We start from the raw sequence: 18,430 nt of genomic DNA, 5'->3' as shown, positions 1-18,430 counted from the left end.
ACTGTTTTGGGGGGGGGGCTATGTCACGAATCCTGTCCATGGACTTCCGTTCGATCGCAACCAGAGGTCACCCTTCCGTTACATTGCTTGTTTGACCCATGCCTGTTATGACCACGTCTCTGTCTAATAAAAGCCTGCAGATGGATCCGCACGTCTCACGTCTCGTTCGCCCCGTAACACTCTATGCTTAAATAAAAACAAAGGGAAGTGTTAAAATGTGCCTTACATTCTCAAAAGATTACAGACTCCAATAAATATGTGCACTTATAAAGTAAATAAATTTACTTACAACTTTGGCCAAGCTCTACAATGTGACAGTCATTCCCATTAAGTCTGCATAGCACTTTGATGGATACAACTGCACAAGGACTTGCTGCAGTCCATCCACAAGATCGTTGAATTCTGCGCTGATCTTCAGGCATTCCAGAATATTATAAACATGAAAAAATACAGAAACACATTAAAACAACACTGTAAAATAATACAAATAAATATATAAATACATTTTCACAGAGAAAGTCAAATGTCATGACAAGTTTACGTTCAGTTACCAAAGCCTTACTTTACAAACCAGGCAAGGCTTTTAAATTACATAACACATGAAATTAGAAAAAAAAAAAAAAGCAAATTTAACACATTTGTGTCTATCCATATTGCAGGGCTACAAGATTTAAAGGGGTCATATGATGCTGCTAAAAAGTCAAGTCAAGTCAAGTCACCTTTATTTATATAGCGCTTTTAACAATACAGATTGTGTCAAAGCAACTGAACAGCATTAATTAGGAAAATAGTGTCAATAATGCAAAAATGACAATAGTAAACACTAATTTTTCAGTTAAAGGCAGTTCATCATTGAATTCAGTGATGTCAGAACGAGCCGTTTTAGGTAGGTGTGGCTGACTCATAACTTTTATAAAGAATATCTCTTTGGATTTGAGACTTTAGTCTTTGCAACTTTACAGATCTTCTTTATGCACCAAGAGCTTGTAACACTCCAAAGAGAAAGGAAAAAATGAAATTGCATCATATGACCCCTTTAAGCTATAACTACTGTTATTCAAACACCTATAGTCTTGAATGTATGTCTAATGCAATATACTTATGACTGTATATTCATGCAGCATTACAATGGATTCACTTCAATAACTACTTCAGAAAACTGAAAGAAGAGTTTGTACCTTCAGAACTTCATCTGAACCAAGCTTATGTCAGCAATATCAAATGCACACGCTCCAAATGAACTCAGAAGGACGTGCTCATGCATTTCATGCTTATAATGTGCATAAAAGGGACAGTTTGAGTAGTTGTTTTTTCCCCAATTTTTTTTCTATGTATAATGTACAGTATCTGACGGACATCTTTTAGGGATTATACATTTACATTTAGTCATTTAGCAGACGCTTTTATCCAAAGCGGTGTTTGACAGTTTGTGGTGTGGCAAATTGTGCACTGAGGTTTGTAATTTTATTAATGACGAATGTGGCAAAGTCGTCAGCTGTTAGAGTTGATGAATATAAGACGCGGCCTCTAATGCAGCACTGGGCTCAAATAATACATACCAAACTGTATTTTCTTAGCGTTCTCTTGATAATTTCAGCTCAGTATCGCATGGAAAAATATTTATTATAATATTTATGTGGAAAATATGACGTGTATTTGGAACAAATACTAGATTTGCATGTATTTATTCAGAGTGCCACGAAACTAACACTGGCATACATATAACTACAAAATACGACACTTTAAAACATACTTGTACTCTTACTTCTTATACAGCATACTTACTTTTACACATTAAACCAACAAATACAAATATTTACTTACCAAATTTGTAGATTGAGAAAATTTCAAAACTTTGTGGAGAAGCTCGCAAAGATGGCTGATGAACGTCTTCTGTCTGCAACGGTCTTCACAAGTTTTCACGACAAGTGATGTTGAGAATGTGATATCGTTATTGAATTGATTCAACACATTTTTTCAAGTTGAGGGGGGAAATCTCTAGTTCAGTCAACTTACAAACTAGTTGAGACAGTGAAAACCTAAAATGTTAAGTTGAATGAACAAATTCAGAAACTGCAATTTGTCAACTTGAAACAACTAAACTGCTAAATCATTTTTTAGAGTGTAGAAGACAAGCAGTCTAAATCTATTAGCTGTCAGTTTTTGATCCTTATTAGTTTTGATCCTCACATTCAATCCTTCATCTTCATCTTCCACACTGAGCTCTACAATCATCAGCTCTCACCCAGACACACAAAAACCTCCTCAGCTGCTTTAGTAAGAGTATCTCACACACCTCTCCTGCTCACGGCCAGAAATGTGATTCTGTGAGATTTCCTCCATTTTGTTTCTTTGGTAAGAAAGCACATGCTAAAATCATAAATGTGATCATGTTTTGACAGTGCAGTGATTGTTTTCAGTGTTACTCACCGAACTGATCTGGATTCTTTAACCACAGGTAACAGATTCTGAAGAACTTCATCTCCAGTAAACTGTTTCAGATCAAACACATCCATCTTCTGCTCTGATGTCAGCAACACATAAACCAGAGCTGACCACTGTGAAGAGGAGAGTTTGCTTTCTCTTATTTCTCCAGATTTCAGATAATCTTGGATCTCCTGCATCAGTGAATCATCACCCAGTTCATTCAGACAGTGGAACAGATTGATGGATTTCTCTGGAGAGCGATTCTCTCTGATCTTCTGCTTGATGTACTGAACTGTTTCCTCTTTGTTGTAGAAGCAGCTTCCTGTCTGCGTCAGTAGTTTTCGTAAGAGAGTCTGGTTGGACTCCACTGAGAGACCCACAAGAAAACGCAGGAAAAGATCCAGATGTCCATTCTTACTCTGTAAAGCCTCATCCAGAGCTCTCTGATGCAGACTAGAACTCATCCAGTTTAAGACTTTAGACAACAGACTTTGTTCGATTTGGCCAAACACATAGATTTTCTTGATTGTAAAGGAGAGGTGCACATATAGAGCTGCTAGATGTTCCTGAAGGCTCAGATGAACAAAGCAGAAGACTTTCCCCTGATACAAGCCCAACTCCTCTCTGAAGATCTGAGTGCACAATCCTGAGTACACTGATGCTTCTGTCACATCAATGCCACACTCTCTCAGGTCTTCATCATAGAAGATCAGGTTGCCTTTCACAAGCTGCTGAAAAGCCACTTTCCCCAGTTTGAGGATCATGACTTTATCTGTCACATTCTTCTTATAGTCCTTATCACGTCTGATGTTGGTCTGAAGGATCAGGAAGTGTGTGTACATTTGAGTGAGAGTCTTGGGAATCTCTCCACTCTCTGCTCGACTCAACATCTTCTCTAGAACAGCGGCGGATATCCAGCAGAACACTGGGATGTGGCACATGATGTGGAGGCTCCTTGATGACTTCAGGTGTGAGATGATCCTGTTGGCCAGACTCTGATCACTGATCCTCTTCCTGAAGTATTCCTCCTTCTGTGGCTCATTGAAGCCTCGTACCTCTGTCACTCGATGGACACACTCAGAGGGGACGAGATCAGCTGCTGCTGGTCTGGAGGTGATCCAGATGAGAGCAGAGGGAAGCAGATTCCCCACAATGAGGTTCATCAGCAGCACGTCCACTGAGGTTGATTCAGATATATTACACAGTTTCACTTTGCTCTTAAAGTTCAGAGACAGACGACACTCATCCAGACCATCAAAGATGAACAACACTTTATATTCATCACTGGATATTTCCATTTCTTTAGTTTCAGGGAAAAAGACATGAAGAAGATCTGAAAGACTGAGTGTTTTGTCCTTCATCAGGTTGATTTCTCTGAAAGGAAGTGGAAATATGAGCTGGACGTCCTGATTCTCTTTCCCTTCAGCCCAGTCCAGGATGAACTTCTGCACAGAGACTGTTTTTCCAATGCCAGCGACTCCCTTTGTCAGCACAGTTCTGATGGCTTTGTCTTGTCCAGGTAAAGCTCTAAAGATGTCACTGCATTTGATGGCTGTGTCCTCTGTTGCTGCTCTCCTGGATTGTGTCTCAATCTGTCTCACCTCATGCTCATTACTGATCTCTCCACTCTCACTCTCTGTGATGTAGAGCTCTGTGTAGATCTCATTCAGCAGTGTTGGGTTTTCCTGCGTCCCTGTTCCCTCAAACAGACACTCAAACTTCTTCAGCAGATTTGATCTAAACGTGTTGAGGACTTCATGCCTGTAAAATAAAAAGTTAGTAAGCACAATGTCTTATGCTGTATCATATCTTCAAAGCATATCTTTTACAGTAATGTTATACAACCTGAGACCAGGTTGTGTAACTCCACTCTTAAAGTTAAATTGCTGCTCCATAGATGTGTCACTCTTCATAGACTCACAGCTGGACTCTGGTTCTGTTTTCTTCCGATGAACTGAGCTAAAACAGAGAGAGATTAAAGTTCATCATTTGAATTACTGTATGCAACAAATCAACTCTACATTTATCATGATCAAATTCATTTTAAATAGCACTTTATAACCGTTTCATATTCTGTTTATAACTGTGTTTTTAACTGTGAAATTATATGATAATATAAAATGCCATGCCATAATCATATTTTTATACAAATGTTATACCTGAGAACAGCCAGTGAATCTCCACTGTTAAACTTCATTGGCGGTTCCATAGACCAGTCACTCCTCATAGACACACAGCTGGGCTCTGCTTCTGATCTCTTCTGATGAACTGAGCTAAAACAGAGAGAAAGAGAGTAAAGTTCATCCTTAAAAACACAGTATGTAACAAATCATCTATACATTTATCATTATCAAATTCAATTGAAAGAGAACTTTATAATCATTTCATATATTGTTTATAACTGTGTTTTTAGCTTGGTAATTGTGACAAGAGGGGCGGGGCGGGGCCGAGAGCAGTGGGAACGGAGCGAGGCTGGTGGAGTAAATGCTAATGCACGACACCTGCGCCACTCACCGGTCTCGAGTCCCACGGAGGAGCTCCGGAAGCATAAAAGGAGGAGTGACGACAGTGTTGGACGAGAGAGGACCAGGCCTGGACTTTATTTTGTGTTTTGTGTGCGGCAGTCTTCCGCGAGGGGCTGCCGCTTTACTTTCATTTTGTGTTTGTTTATTTTATTATTAAAGTTTTGTTTAAGTGTTCGCCGGTTCCCGCCTCCTTCTTCAAGACCTACGAACGTTGTTACAGTAATATAATCATGTTTTTATACAAATGTTAGCCCAAAGTTTGAATAATAAGTAGATTTGTCTGGTATCAGTACTTTACTTCACTATTTATTTTTTGACAATTTTTTACTTTCACTCCTTACATTTTTACACAAATATCTGTATTTTCAAACCAGGCTCTTTACTTTAGTTCATTGCGTGCCTTTTTCAACCTAATATAATACAGAAAACACAACCCCCCATTGGTCTATCGCATCCATGGTGCATCGGAAAACCTTAAAAGACATTGTTCTAAACGTGGATGTGACAGTCTGTGTCATTCCTTGTCTTAGTATTCCCTGTTTGACCTAGTTTTCCGTAGTTTCTGTATAAGTACTCCCTGTTCTGTTCAGTCCGGTGCCGGTTATTGATGTTTGAATGTTGCTTGTGTTTGGATGTACTTCTCTTCAGAATTATCAGTAACGGTCTTTGTGGATTATTCTTCTTCGTCATGCGCTTTGTATTGCACCAGCACCCGTGACAGAATAACCGGCCACAAAAAGTGTAAGCGGGGTGTTTCCCCGCATTTTGTTTTTTCGGTTTTTTTTAAGTTTTTCTTTTATTTTATGGACGATCCTGCCATCCTCATGCTCCAGTTGAAGCAGGGGGATCGCTCTCTCAAGGACCATACGAGATACTTCATGGACTTCGCTAACTTAACATGCTACCCGAACAACTACCTCACCATGTTCTACCGTGTTGGATTAAACACAGCCAAACAAGCGCAGTTGTCCAGGGACAGTCCTCGAGAGAGCCTCCCCACCTTCGTGGAGTGGGTGCTGGCGAGCTGTAACTCACCGCTGACTACTTACTACGCTGATGAGGACCTTGCCAGCCCCACTCCGGACCCAGAACCCAGCCAACCATCACGGGAGCAGAGCGGAGCAACAGCCAGAGCCCACAGCAGATGGAGAGCCAGAGCCCACCACGACCGACGAGCCATTGCTAAAAGGTTCGACAGAGCTGAGGATCACCTCGGAGGATTACACACTGGAGAGCGAGGGTGTGGACGAAAGCCCCGCCGCCCACTGTTCCACCGCTGAGGGTGAGCTGAGGCTGAACTCAGAGTAATTGTTGGACTTATATGTGGACATGCCTCCTCGTCTCCCGTCTTCTTCTGAACTCTCTTCCTTTCCAGTTACGGCCAAGGAGGCTGTTTATGAACTGTTTGAGTGCCCTGAACTGTCTGTTTGTCACATCGCGACCATGGAGGTCATTCCCCTGTCTGTGGCACTCCCTGTCATGGGTGTTGCCATTTGGTGTGTGGGCAGCACACACTGACCCAGAACCTCTGAGTCCCGGACTCTGCCTCGGCCCGTTGACCCAGCGGCTCCACCATGTCTTCTAGCTCCCTCAACTCCACAGTGGCCTGTCAGTCCACCAGCTCCGCCAGGCTCCCTCATCCCTCTGGCTCCGCCTTGGTCATTTGTCGACCTGCCATTTCCTCAGGACTACACTCCTCCGGCTTCGACTCGTCCCTCTGGCTCCATTGGGCTCCTCCCTCCCTCCAGCTCCACCTTGGTCCTCTGTCGTTCCGGCTCCACCGTGGCCTTCCGGATCCTCGCTTACGCCTCGGTCGCCTGAGCCATCTGCTCCGCCTTGGCCCTCCGGATCCTCGCTGTTGCCCTGGCTCTGTGTCTCTCCGTCTCCGCCCTGGGCTCCTTTCCCACCTGCTCCGCCGCTGCCAGTCGGCTCCCTGAAGTCATCAGTTCTTCCTACAAGGGCCTACAAGGACCTTGGGAAGTCGTGGCCTAATGGTTAGAGAGTCGGAATATTTGGGTTGAACTGTTCTGGGCAGCAACAATAAAGTTACACCTTCTTTCTTTGCGTAAACATTTGGGTGGCGTTATGAAAATCTTCCCACATAGCGACGTAGACATGTGGAGGCATGTTAGAATGAGCCGTTTTAGGTAGGTGTGGCTGACTCTTAACTTTTATAAAGAATATCTCTTTGGATTTGAGACTTTAGTCTTTGCAACTTTACAGATCTTCTTTATGCACCAAGAGCTTGTAACACTTCAAAGAGAAAGGAAAAATTGAAATCACATCATATGACCCCTTTATATATGTCCAGTGTTTATCGGGTTGTGCGTCAGTAATAATGGTCCGTGGGGAAACACAGTGTTCCATGTGTAGTTACAGTAAATGGACTAAACGAAGCCTTGAGTCATATAATTTGCCTTGATCATTTTTTGTATTCGAGTTACTCGAGGAATCGTTTCAGCCCTACTCCCTGTTCTGTTCAGTCCGGTGCTGGTTATTGATGTTTGAATGTTGCTTGTGTTTGGATGTACCTCTCTTCAGAATTATCAGTAAAGGTCTTTGTGGATTATTCTTCTTCGTCGTGCGCTTTGTATTGCACCAGCACCCGTGACAGTGGACTTCAAGCTATACAAATAGACCTCATGCCAGAGAGGGGCCATACGCATCAGCCAATCAAAACGCTGGATCTGATAGGCATAAACTTGCAAATCCTTCCTCCTCAGGAAAGATTAAAAGGTTCTCTTCAAGACAAAGAATTGTGCTGAGCTGCTGTTGCTGTACTACTGAAAAACAAAAAAACTTCTGAATGAAGTGAATTTGGGGAGTTTGGAAAGAGCAACCACAAGCTTAGTGCGCCCCATCTTCTGCAACAACGTCAGAACTTCCTCTTCAGCGATCCTCCGTTTGCATGTTCCAGACTGCCAGGATCTTCTCCACCAACTTCAGAATCGTCTCGTCAGCGAGATGCTTCTCCTGCGTGTTCCAGGTTGTCCGGATCTTCTGTACAGACTTCAGAACCTTCACCTTCAAGGCTCCTCTGTTTGCGTGTTTCCAGACCAAGGACCTTCTCGGTGCTCAGGAGTTCATTGCCCACCAGTGCTTCGTGTTCAAGACTGTGAAATGGATCCAAATCCTTTCTTCCCTCTGCAATGTGGCCCAGATCAACAAGTGGAAGACGTTGCCGCTCAAACTCAGCACATGACCAGGCGGACGTAAATATCACTCATTCCAAACCTCTTTCCATGAAACCCTTGGCATTAGTGTGTATTGCCAGTTTTTGATTATATAATATGCATTAGATTTTATGTAACTGATGTCAGTTGATAACAAATAATCTCTCGGTTTATTTGTTGAATCTAGAATAAGGTTTATCTTATTCCCTCCAAAGGAACTACAGTTTATCTTTCCATAAGATAACATCCAACTCAATCACTTGCATTTATTAATCTTTTGCACTTTATCAATTCATTGTATCCATTTAGTAGTTGTTAGTTACTCTTGTGTATCCTTTGTTAATAAAACCCCTTTTATTACACTTGTGTCTTCCTTGTGTTGATAATACAGTAAAAAGCTCTACAAGTTAACAGTATCTCTCAAATCCTTCAGACTGGTCAGACTACAACTTCCTATAATTGATGCGAAATTCCTTGGCTGGTGCCTTGTAAAATAGTGTGAATTTAAACTTAATATTTAAGCCTAAAAAGTCATTACACTTGTGGTGCTACTTAGATCTAAAACCACTACATTTAATGGTGCCCCATGTGAGGCCGAACCGAGCCGTGCCGTGCCGTGCCGTACTGAGCCGTACCGAGCCGAGTCGTACCACGCAGTGGAAAAGCGCCATTAGATTGAAATGAGCCTTCTGTTTTATCAACACAAGTCAAAGCACTGAAACTTAAAAAAAAACATACTTAAAAATACATAGAAGGTTTTTTTCTATAAAATGAAAGTTTTAATATGTTACTCAAAGTACCTGCATCCTGGAAAAAAATCTTCATCTCCAGATGTTTGAGTTTCATGCATGATGTTTGATCTCCACCACTGACTCTAGATGGAAGAGACAAACAATCACAAATATTAGAGTAATTAAACAGCCTTATGTCATCATAATTCATGTCTGTTTAAAATGTCTCAATCACTAGTTAATGCAGTTCACTGGTTACTGTTGGTCTAGTTAATGGCAGACTGGTTTGGTGGTTGAACGGTCCATTGATCAGTTTGAATAGGTCTGATGACTCTACTGTACTGCTGCTGACACACAAAGGTGTGCTGTTAACATCGTATGTAGACGAGTAGCCTAATGAAAAGCCATTCTGTGGTCTCTTTTTGCTCACGTAAATGTCAGACAATTGAATTTTCACTGAAAAAACAAGTAGCAATCTATTCGGTTTCCAATAAAAATATCTAAACATCATAAAATATTTCTTTAAAAAAGCAAATGTAATGTGAAATTTACTGCTTGTGTCTAATATTTTCTTGTACTGTTAAAGTATCACATGAATGGGAAAATATGGAAATTGAATGCAGATGAGGTTATTCCTAGTAAACCAGGGATTGTAAGCTCAATATCTGGATATTTCGGGGAGGAGACGGGGTTGTGTACATCTAAGCACAATCTGCTGCTGACTAGGATTTCTGAAGTTAATTTTGCACAGGTTCTGGTGAAATGTACAGTTTTACAAATCTGAAAATGACTGTGTGTTCTCAAAATCTGCCATTTCTGCATATGCACACTTTTAGAATGAAATCTATGCAAAGTTTTATACATGAGGCCCCTGGTGCGCCGATTAGCATATTTATGGTGATTTGTGGAAAGGATATAAGTGTTATGGCTTTTTTAATGATCATTCAGCATAACAGTAGTAATGTTTCCATCCACCTATTTTTATGCACATTTTAGAGTATCACATTAAAAATGCTAGATGGAAAATTCTGAAATGTACTCAGATGAGTCTGATAAACGTTTTAACTGATAAGAAGAAATGATAAATGATAAACTACAATGGAAACACACGTACCGAATAAATTCTTTAATGCTCATCAAAAAGTCATGTGATTTTGCTTCAACAGATCATGTGATAAGAAAAATGGCAGAAAGTGACACGTATGTTTTGATGAACGATGAGGTCCAAACATTTTTAAATATCATATTTGAAAAAGAAGTGACATCAATTCTTGATGGAAAACATCAACGAAACACGCAAATCTTTCAAGAAGTGCGAGTGGAGATGAATGTTATAAGATACAACAAACTTTGGACTATTTTACAGAATAAATGAAAGATCCTTAAAGGGTTAGTTCCCTGAAAATTAGCCCATAAATTACTCACCCTCAAGCCATCCTAGGTGTATATGACTTTCTTCTTTCAGACGAATCCAGTCGGAGTTATATTAATAATGGTCTTTGATCTTTCAAGCTGTTTAATGCCACTCAGCGGGTGTTGCATGCTTCAGTCCAAAAGAAATTAAATAAAAAGCGCTCATCCATAAAAGAAAGTGTCTCACACGGCTCCGGGGGGTGAACAAAGGCCTTCTGTAGCGAATCGATGCGTTTTTGTAAGAAACATATCCATATTCAAAACGTAATAATCACTTTAATCTAGCTTGCGCTTACTGTTGTACACGGAAGCAGTTCCGGCGGATGACGTATGAGTTCGGCTTTGCGCATGCGCCGCTCAGAATTGATGCGCAGATCTGCTGGCGCAAGCCAGATTAAAGTGATTATTACGTTTTGAATATGGATATTTTTCTTACAAAAACGCATCGATTCGCTACAGAAGGCCTTTGTTCACCCCCCGGAGCCGTGTGAGACATTTTTTTTTATGGATGGGCGCTTTTTATTTCACTTCTTTTGGACTGAAGCATGCAACACCCGCTTTACATTCAAAAACTTGACCGGGATGTGGCTGCTACTTTAAAACAGGATAATAAAGTCATCCAATTAACCTGTAGCGGTAATGAATTTGTTGTAGCTATACTTAAATTTTATTCGTAAGAAAAAACATTAAGATGTTCTTGAGAACAAATTTGAAATTTTTTCAAGAATTGCACTTCTTACGAACTTCTCAGAATTTATCTTAAGAAATTTTTTTACTTATTTCTTAAGAATATTTTCGTGAATCCGGTCCCAGTTTATGAGGAAGTCACATGTTTGTTCTCTTAGACTCACTTGATGGAAATGGTGCTTTATTCACAAATGTTTTATGCAATATTCCAGTTTTGTTTACTGCTATATTAGAGTCCTTCAACTGAAGAGATGTAGTCCTACACTTCATGTTACGTGTCAGCTTGATCAACACATTTTAAATATATATATACACAACAAATTGATGGCTGTTAGCTTTGCTTTATGCAAATTAAATTTCTCTTTACAGTCTAAAATAATAACATGGGTTTATCTATTGTAATTATTTTATGAAATATTTTATGGCAATGTGATTAAAGGTTTCTGAACCAAATATAAATTTTTCAAGAGGAATATAAATGTAGAAGAGATTCTGACTCAAGATTACACAAAGAACATATTCTCCCTATATTAATTGAGAAAGGCGATGCATGAGTAATATCTATGACTGAAGTACATTTATTACATTTCATATTACTTAGTGTAAAACACAACCTTATTTCAACTTTTACAAAACTATGGGGCAGGCTGTAACAACAGTAGCTACTTTAATTTACTCTGATCATTATATAAACTGTAGAAATTATAGTTTTTGAAAAAAGTATTTACAGAACATTAGAGTGAAACATGTCACAATCTTGTAATCTCTATTTGTCCATATTTAACCATGTTTCTTGAGTGCTTCATGATTAAGTTAGTATTTTAAGCTTACTTACATTAATAAGGAAGTGCCTTTGTGCTCCACAGCCGAAGACGTGCTTTGATCAAAATGTTCGGCTTCTAGACAAGCTCTCAAAATTGGTTTCCAATTACGTACATGTTAATTCCCACATCAGCAAATATAAAAGAGAGTTTGATGATCAGTATTTCAAAATGAAAAGAAAAAATCTTACGGACACGTGTAAACGTTGCGTGTAAAATCTGCTTTCTCTTGTATTTTGTCAGCAGGGTTGCCAAACCTGTTTGGAGAGAAAAAACACACACCATCCTCATACTTTTAACACAGTTTGGTTGTGGGAGTGACTAAACACTGTTTTGATCCATTCTTTGGCAACACTTTATAATAATGACCAATTATAAGTCATTTACAAGTGGTTTGTTAATGATTATTAACTAATCATTTAAACATTAATATACATTTATAGATGATTGTTGGGTTCCCCTCCCTGTCTAGGGGTGAGGAGGGGAGGTAACAAAGGAGAAAACGAAAAGTAATGTCAACAGCTAAAAAAAAAAAACGAGGAGGACACACTTCAAACCTCAAGTCAGTTTTAAGGGACAATAACTTTTTTTATTTCCAAATAACAAGTCGTGGCCTAATGGTTAGAGAGTCAGACTAGTAACCCAAAGGTTAAGCTCAAAGCTTTTAACACTGGCTTTCACTCCAGCGCACACACACACACAGGCAGAGAGAGATCAGTCTAAGACTGGGGAGAAGCGTTCCTCAGCTCAGCCAGACTCACAAACGAGTTTCAGCTGTGGGGTAATCAACCTGAGAGAGAAACACAACACAGGACACACAGGTATTCCCTCGTGTAAATCATCAGAACACCCTGGGACGGAACAATGATTAATAAGAGATATGCTAACATGCCACAAGTGGGTATTAAGTCATCCAAAAATGTTTTTTGTATATCAAGAAATGATCATATCATTATTAAATGATTGATATATTATAAATCACTTGTTTTCCCAAATGTGTTGCCCTAACAGTCATAACATTACATTGCTCTTACATTTGATCATATCATCATGAAGCTTTTCGATGTTGAAACTGATGAAAAACTATTTGTGAACAACATCAACACTGCATGCAGACAAACCTGTTTTACACGTCACTCAAACACTGAGCCGGGAAGAGTGTTGCCAGATTGTGCAGGTTCCAGCCCAGTTCAGCTTCTTTTCATCAGGTTGGACCGGATAAAAATGCATTGGGTGGCTGGACAACATTTGGGCTGATTCTTTTAAATAACTGGCTTTTTTCTTCTTCTTCTTCTTTTTTCACTTTTTAGTTTGGTCATGTTATTTTACTTTATTTTAATTTTAATATTTTAATGTGCTGTTCAATGCATTTTTCTTTAACCCCATTGGTTCAGTTTAACCAATCAGTGTCAGGTGAGGCAGACCTGTCAATCAATATGCCGTCTTGTGTTGGTGAGACGTGATGATTCATGAGTGACGGGTTTTAGCACGACAAGGGACCAAATTTGAACTTGTAGCTGCATATTCAAGTGATCGCTTATAAGTCATTCTATAATTAGGGGTACATGTCATGTCCATGGACTCTATTATCAATTTAACTAATTTTTCAATAACTTTTCACTTCAAACAATGATCACTTTTATATCAGCGGACATTTCTAATTCATTTAATACAAAAATCTAACAGATATCCATCTTTTACCTTGCAAAAATGGCATATTCTATACTGGAATTGGCTGTTTTTGTGCTGTCCAATTTGGTAAATGTGAGGTTTTGCTCTTCAGATTAGCTCTAAAATATGTTTTTGTATATATTTCTTATAAATATTTGTCCAAAATAATCATTAAATTATGAGAAAGGTGTTTTAAAAAATATTTTGCTCATGCATTTACATTAAATCATCCATTTTGTGTGTCTGAGAAATCAGTGTAAACTGTGTTACTCCCTATAAAACACAACAGCATTTCAGAACTTTCCTCAAGTCACTGGGTGATGTTAAGACAAAAAGAGAAAGAAAACCTTTTTTTAACATGTTGTTGTTTAATGTTCAAATATATCTTTAAGAAGTACCATCTAGTAATACAAAAATATTCCCATGTTTGGCAAAGGTTCTCAAAAGGCCTGTAAGAAGATTAAGTTTCTCAGGCTGAATGTCGTCTGCATCACTGCTGTAGTGTCTGCTTGTGTTTGGGGCCACTGGATGGCTTGCAGGAACATCTGTAATCAATAAAGTGTTCAAGTCATACTGTACTACTAAACTAAAGACTTCTTCAAAAGAATTATAATTCTTACACTATTTAACAATTTCCCTGAGGTGTGGTTTCAACTTTACCTTCTCTTGCAAACAGTAGGGTCACTCATCCTTCAGTCCCTTTCGATTGCTTTAGTTCAGCACTGACTTGACCAAGGACTTGTACATTAAACTCACTTGCAGCAATCAGGAAATAGATAAAGATTTTCAGCATTATAAAAATAATAAATTTGACATATTATTTTAGCAATGGCTGTTGACAGGATATGTCTACTGTAGTTACACCAATGTCAACTGCAGCAACCATTACAAAAGCAAACAAATACACAAACAACGATTCAATTTATTTCTATTTAATTGTTCCATTAAAACAACGTACTTGAAGGTTGAGTTAGTAATATTGGTTTGTGTTGAGACAGTCAGGTGTGTTGAGGCAAGTTGGAGCTAAACTCTGCAGGACACCGGCCCTCCAGGACCGAGTTTGGACAGCCCTGCTATAAGCACTAGAAAGGCACCATAAAGACAGTCCATGTCATGATTCCTGTCTTATGTCACCTGGTTTGTTCATGGACGTTTAGTTTGTAGTTTCCAGTTCCTGTTCCCCCTTGTCATTGGTTTGATTGTTCCCAGCTGTGTCTTGTTTGTTAATTACCCTCTGTGTATATAAGCCCTTGTGTTTTCTGTGTTCTTTGTCTGGTTTTGTTTGGTGTTCTCATTTTGTTTCCTGGTTTGCGCTTTCGGTTTCTGGTAATTTGGGGTCTGTTCTTCCTACATCGCTAACTCAGTTAGCTGGATTTGATTGTTGATGATTTGGCATGATCTTGGAATGTTTGGTTCTTCGAAGCTCATCCCGGAGTTGCTGTCATAAGGGCCTTTCGCACCTTTATTACAAGAGTACCCTACTAATCCAGGGACAATAATTTAAAATAATAATCATTTAATGTGTAGTTGTGTAGTCTATTATACCATATTTATATATACCATATTTCATATACCATTATTACTCAATGAAAGATTTATTCGTTATGAAATAATTGCACACATGCTGTACAGTTAATCTTGAGTTGTGCATTAATTTGAGTGGTGACAGATATTATGGGAGTGGCTTGATGGAGTGCAGGAGATGCAGATAACATGATCTTGACCCTTAAGAAACTTTAATTAATGCTGTCACGTAACAAATCTGCTTCAAAGATCAAATGACATGAATTGCTAATTACAACATTGCAATAAAAATGTAAAGCCTGTACAAATACTAGAAACCATGAATATAAATAACTGGGAATCATTAAAAAAAAAATGAAAGTGCACTTTTAATTTATCTGTTATAACATTTGTCATTTTTTTCCATTTGGTTGTTTCCTTATAACTCTCTAGAAATGCGTCAAGTTTTCCGTCATGTGTCTAATCGTGGTTTCAAGTACTGATAGATCTGCCCTTTTCAGGGAACACAAGAATGCACTGTAATCTCAGACAACTTAATCCAGATATTTTAATCAAATCCGCAAATTTGTTTGAAGAACCAAAATAGCCAGAGATCAGTTATCACGATTAGCAGGTCTGGCATCTTTCAAATCAGCTCAGATGTATTAAGTGAGGTGTGAAGAACGGACCCCTGGTCTAACTGCCTTCCTAACTGGTTATATTGGGATTGCACCAGCAACTTCAGACAGAGTAGGGCTTTAGCACAGGCCAGGAGACTGCTTTCCAAGCCATCGTTTTCGGTCAGGAGTGAGGTCATCATGGGCACATCGGTGTTGTTGTCTGTCTTCATCTCAACTGTGTACACCACATCAAGTGTCGATAGAGAGGTGGAAAGCACTTCTCCATCACATACTGTATCAAAATAAAACTTTACAATGTGAATTTTAACACAGTATGTCTCTATATCAGTTGTACTGTTGAATCTCTTTGATAACATACATCAGAGTCACCTCCGCAGGATGCACGAGTACCACAAGTGGTTGCATATACTCTTGATCCAAGGCAACCGACATTAATTTCTTGAAAAAGCCCATCAAGAAAAGTATGAGAATTACTAGTCCATATGAGAGTGCTGTGTCACATAAGGACTGATTACTGTCCCTGCATGGAAAACTCTTCAAAACTCTATTTGCCATGTGCACCAGGAAAGACAAATCACAACTTAAAGAAATATGCTAGTTATTTATTATTGATTATAATAATATGCACAAAAGACTTTTTCTTTAAATAAAAAAGAAAATGAAACAAAAAAAACAAAAACAATGACTACAAGAATAATTGTACTGTATGTAACAGAACAACTAATTACATATAATACTCCCGTGAAACATCAATTAAATAATTGCTATGTGAACTTATTGAACTTATTAAAATTATTGTAAATGAGATATTGACCTACCCTTTGCCACATGCCAAATGTCGAACTCATGCTGAATGAAAGGATAATCCACCCGCATTATCTTGCGTATAGACAGGGATCTGTCCATAGTCATCACTTCTACGTCAATGCCTTTATCCAAAAGACTGTTTGGACCTTGTTTAAAAACTAGGGGCTCCATGGCAGAATCAATATTATCTTACAATCCTCAATTGTTATTCCTGCTTTGGACTAAATTTTTTATGGTCATACTAAAAAAAATTCCATTCAGTGAACAGAAATTTCACAGCATGAAAATTATTTATGGCTATCAAATTGAAATGATCAGCATGCACACTGACCTGAACCAACTCAAAGTGCACTACTTGATTGGTGGAATCATCCATTAAACTGTATGTACAGCATTTGGCTGAGAATCCAGGGCTGCAAAGACAATAGGATGCAGATGAAATAAATGGTTACAGAACTGTGTTTGACTTCTACATATAAATATATTGCATTTCTGCTTGCCTGTCAGATCTCCCATCACCAGACAAATGCACTCCTTTATGGAGTATGTTTAGCATACGCAAGGCTTCTAGCATTGTTTTCCTGATGTTCTTTGTAGGCAGCATCAATAACAGGGATTAGATAGGAATTCTGAACTGCATAGAATGTTGAGCAGGGCAGCCCAGTCACCAATGAAATAAACTGTACACCTTCTATGCAACATAATAGTACAGATATGATGTACGTCTGGATCAATGCCAGCAGCATACGCCTCCTCAACGTCTGAATACACAGACTCCGGGTCTGAAGAGTCATGCTCAGTCTCTGAGCTCATTTATGTCCCTAAATGTAATGCTTATAAATGTTGATTTAGTGCAATAATCTCAAATGGTCGGCCTGTTTCTGTATCAGACTGACTCTCCAGCTCAGGAGTTCTATCTCTGAAATGGAGCCTTCTCGGCACCTGCAATGTTCTGACAGGGTTCGGTGTCACATTTCTTTCTGTTCGTTCCACCACTAACTCTTCATAATCTGAATCTTCCTGATCCTCATCCGAGTCACTGTCTGGTACTACATCAGAATAATATTCCTCAAACTGGTCATTACCTGCCTCATTCCTAATTATTCTTTCCAGTGCGGCTCTGTTTGTCAAATCTTTCTGGGCTAAAATCGCTTGTTTAGTTCGCTGCATTAATGAGGTGTCTGCGAGGATCTGCGTAGCATCTCCTCCCTTCAGCAAACTCCACACCTGTCCACATGTTATACCGGGAACATATTCATCATCCCACTTATCTAGTCTGTCTAAAGCACTTACCCTCTTTCTGCTCTTAGCATGTGTGGGTTTATAAAATCCCTTTCCGAGTCGGAATGTTTTATAACTTTTTCCGAGCTTCAATTTGGGAAATGGGTTTTCTACTCGATCTTTTCTTCCTCTGGCAGTTCTTTGTCCGCCTTAATACTAGCCATTCAGGATCTGAATCATCCTTAGAAAATTCAATCAGCCACGTTAACCAAAACACAAACTTCTTCTTCAAGCTCTAAATACTCTTCTTTAAAGATAATTAAATTCCTACCTTTCCCAAGATATATTCTAAGTCGTTCTTCGTTCTCTGACGAAAACTCATCATCTGGGTTTTCGGGGTTTTTCAGGCTATGGAGCACTAGGATCTAGAGCGTTTCTGTTCCCCTCTCTATGGGGTACTAAACTAGGAACTAAGGACCCTTCAGATCCTTCTCCCGTATCAACTTCCTTTAGGGCTTCCCAACTCTTTGTTGGTATGTTTCTGTTTTCGCCCCCAAAAAATGGTCAAACACTCTAATTTTGGGAAATCCATCTCTTCCTCCTTTATTGGAGAATATATAGGATGGAATCTGTGCTCCATCACAAATCCTGAGGGACCGCTACATTATATTTTCCAGCAACGAGAGGATAAAATCGCTGTTTTTGAAGTAAACTCACTCTATAAAGAGAAACGCACAGACGCGCATACATTCAACTTTCATCTCTCTCTCGCTCTCGAATTGGCAGTATTTGAGAAAAGGGTTTAGCGAT

General features: G+C 39.2%; 1 protein-coding gene across 1 annotated transcript; it reads right to left on the bottom strand.

Moving 5' to 3' along the window:
- Positions 1–2,274: 2,274 nt before the first annotated feature.
- On the bottom strand, positions 2,275–9,006 carry LOC107749047 (protein NLRC3-like). Its single transcript, XM_016564095.1, has 5 exons — positions 8,926–9,006; positions 4,587–4,700; positions 4,273–4,386; positions 2,431–4,188; positions 2,275–2,350 (listed from the first exon to the last, which is right to left on the bottom strand). Exons 1-5 carry the CDS (start codon positions 8,973–8,975, stop codon positions 2,275–2,277), a joined length of 2,112 nt encoding a protein of 703 aa, XP_016419581.1. The 5' UTR covers positions 8,976–9,006.
- Positions 9,007–18,430: the final 9,424 nt, after the last annotated feature.

This window comes from Sinocyclocheilus rhinocerous, unplaced genomic scaffold (assembly GCF_001515625.1).
Source record: "Sinocyclocheilus rhinocerous isolate Xijiao unplaced genomic scaffold, SAMN03320098_v1.1 scaffold1883, whole genome shotgun sequence".
Taxonomy (NCBI): Eukaryota; Metazoa; Chordata; class Actinopteri; order Cypriniformes; family Cyprinidae; genus Sinocyclocheilus; species Sinocyclocheilus rhinocerous.
Note: the sequence above shows the minus strand (reverse complement) of the source record. Positions and strands in the feature narration are given on the sequence as shown.

Coding starts and splice junctions, on each gene's coding strand:
- LOC107749047 (XM_016564095.1), bottom strand. CDS start 8,975: ATGCATGAAACTCAAACATCTGGAGATGAAGATTTTTTTCCAGGATGC. Junction 4,189..4,272: donor GTTACACAACCTGGTCTCAG/GTTGTATAACAT, acceptor TTTATTTTACAG/GCATGAAGTCCTCAACACGT. Junction 2,351..2,430: donor AAAGAATCCAGATCAGTTCG/GTGAGTAACACT, acceptor TTCTTACCAAAG/AAACAAAATGGAGGAAATCT.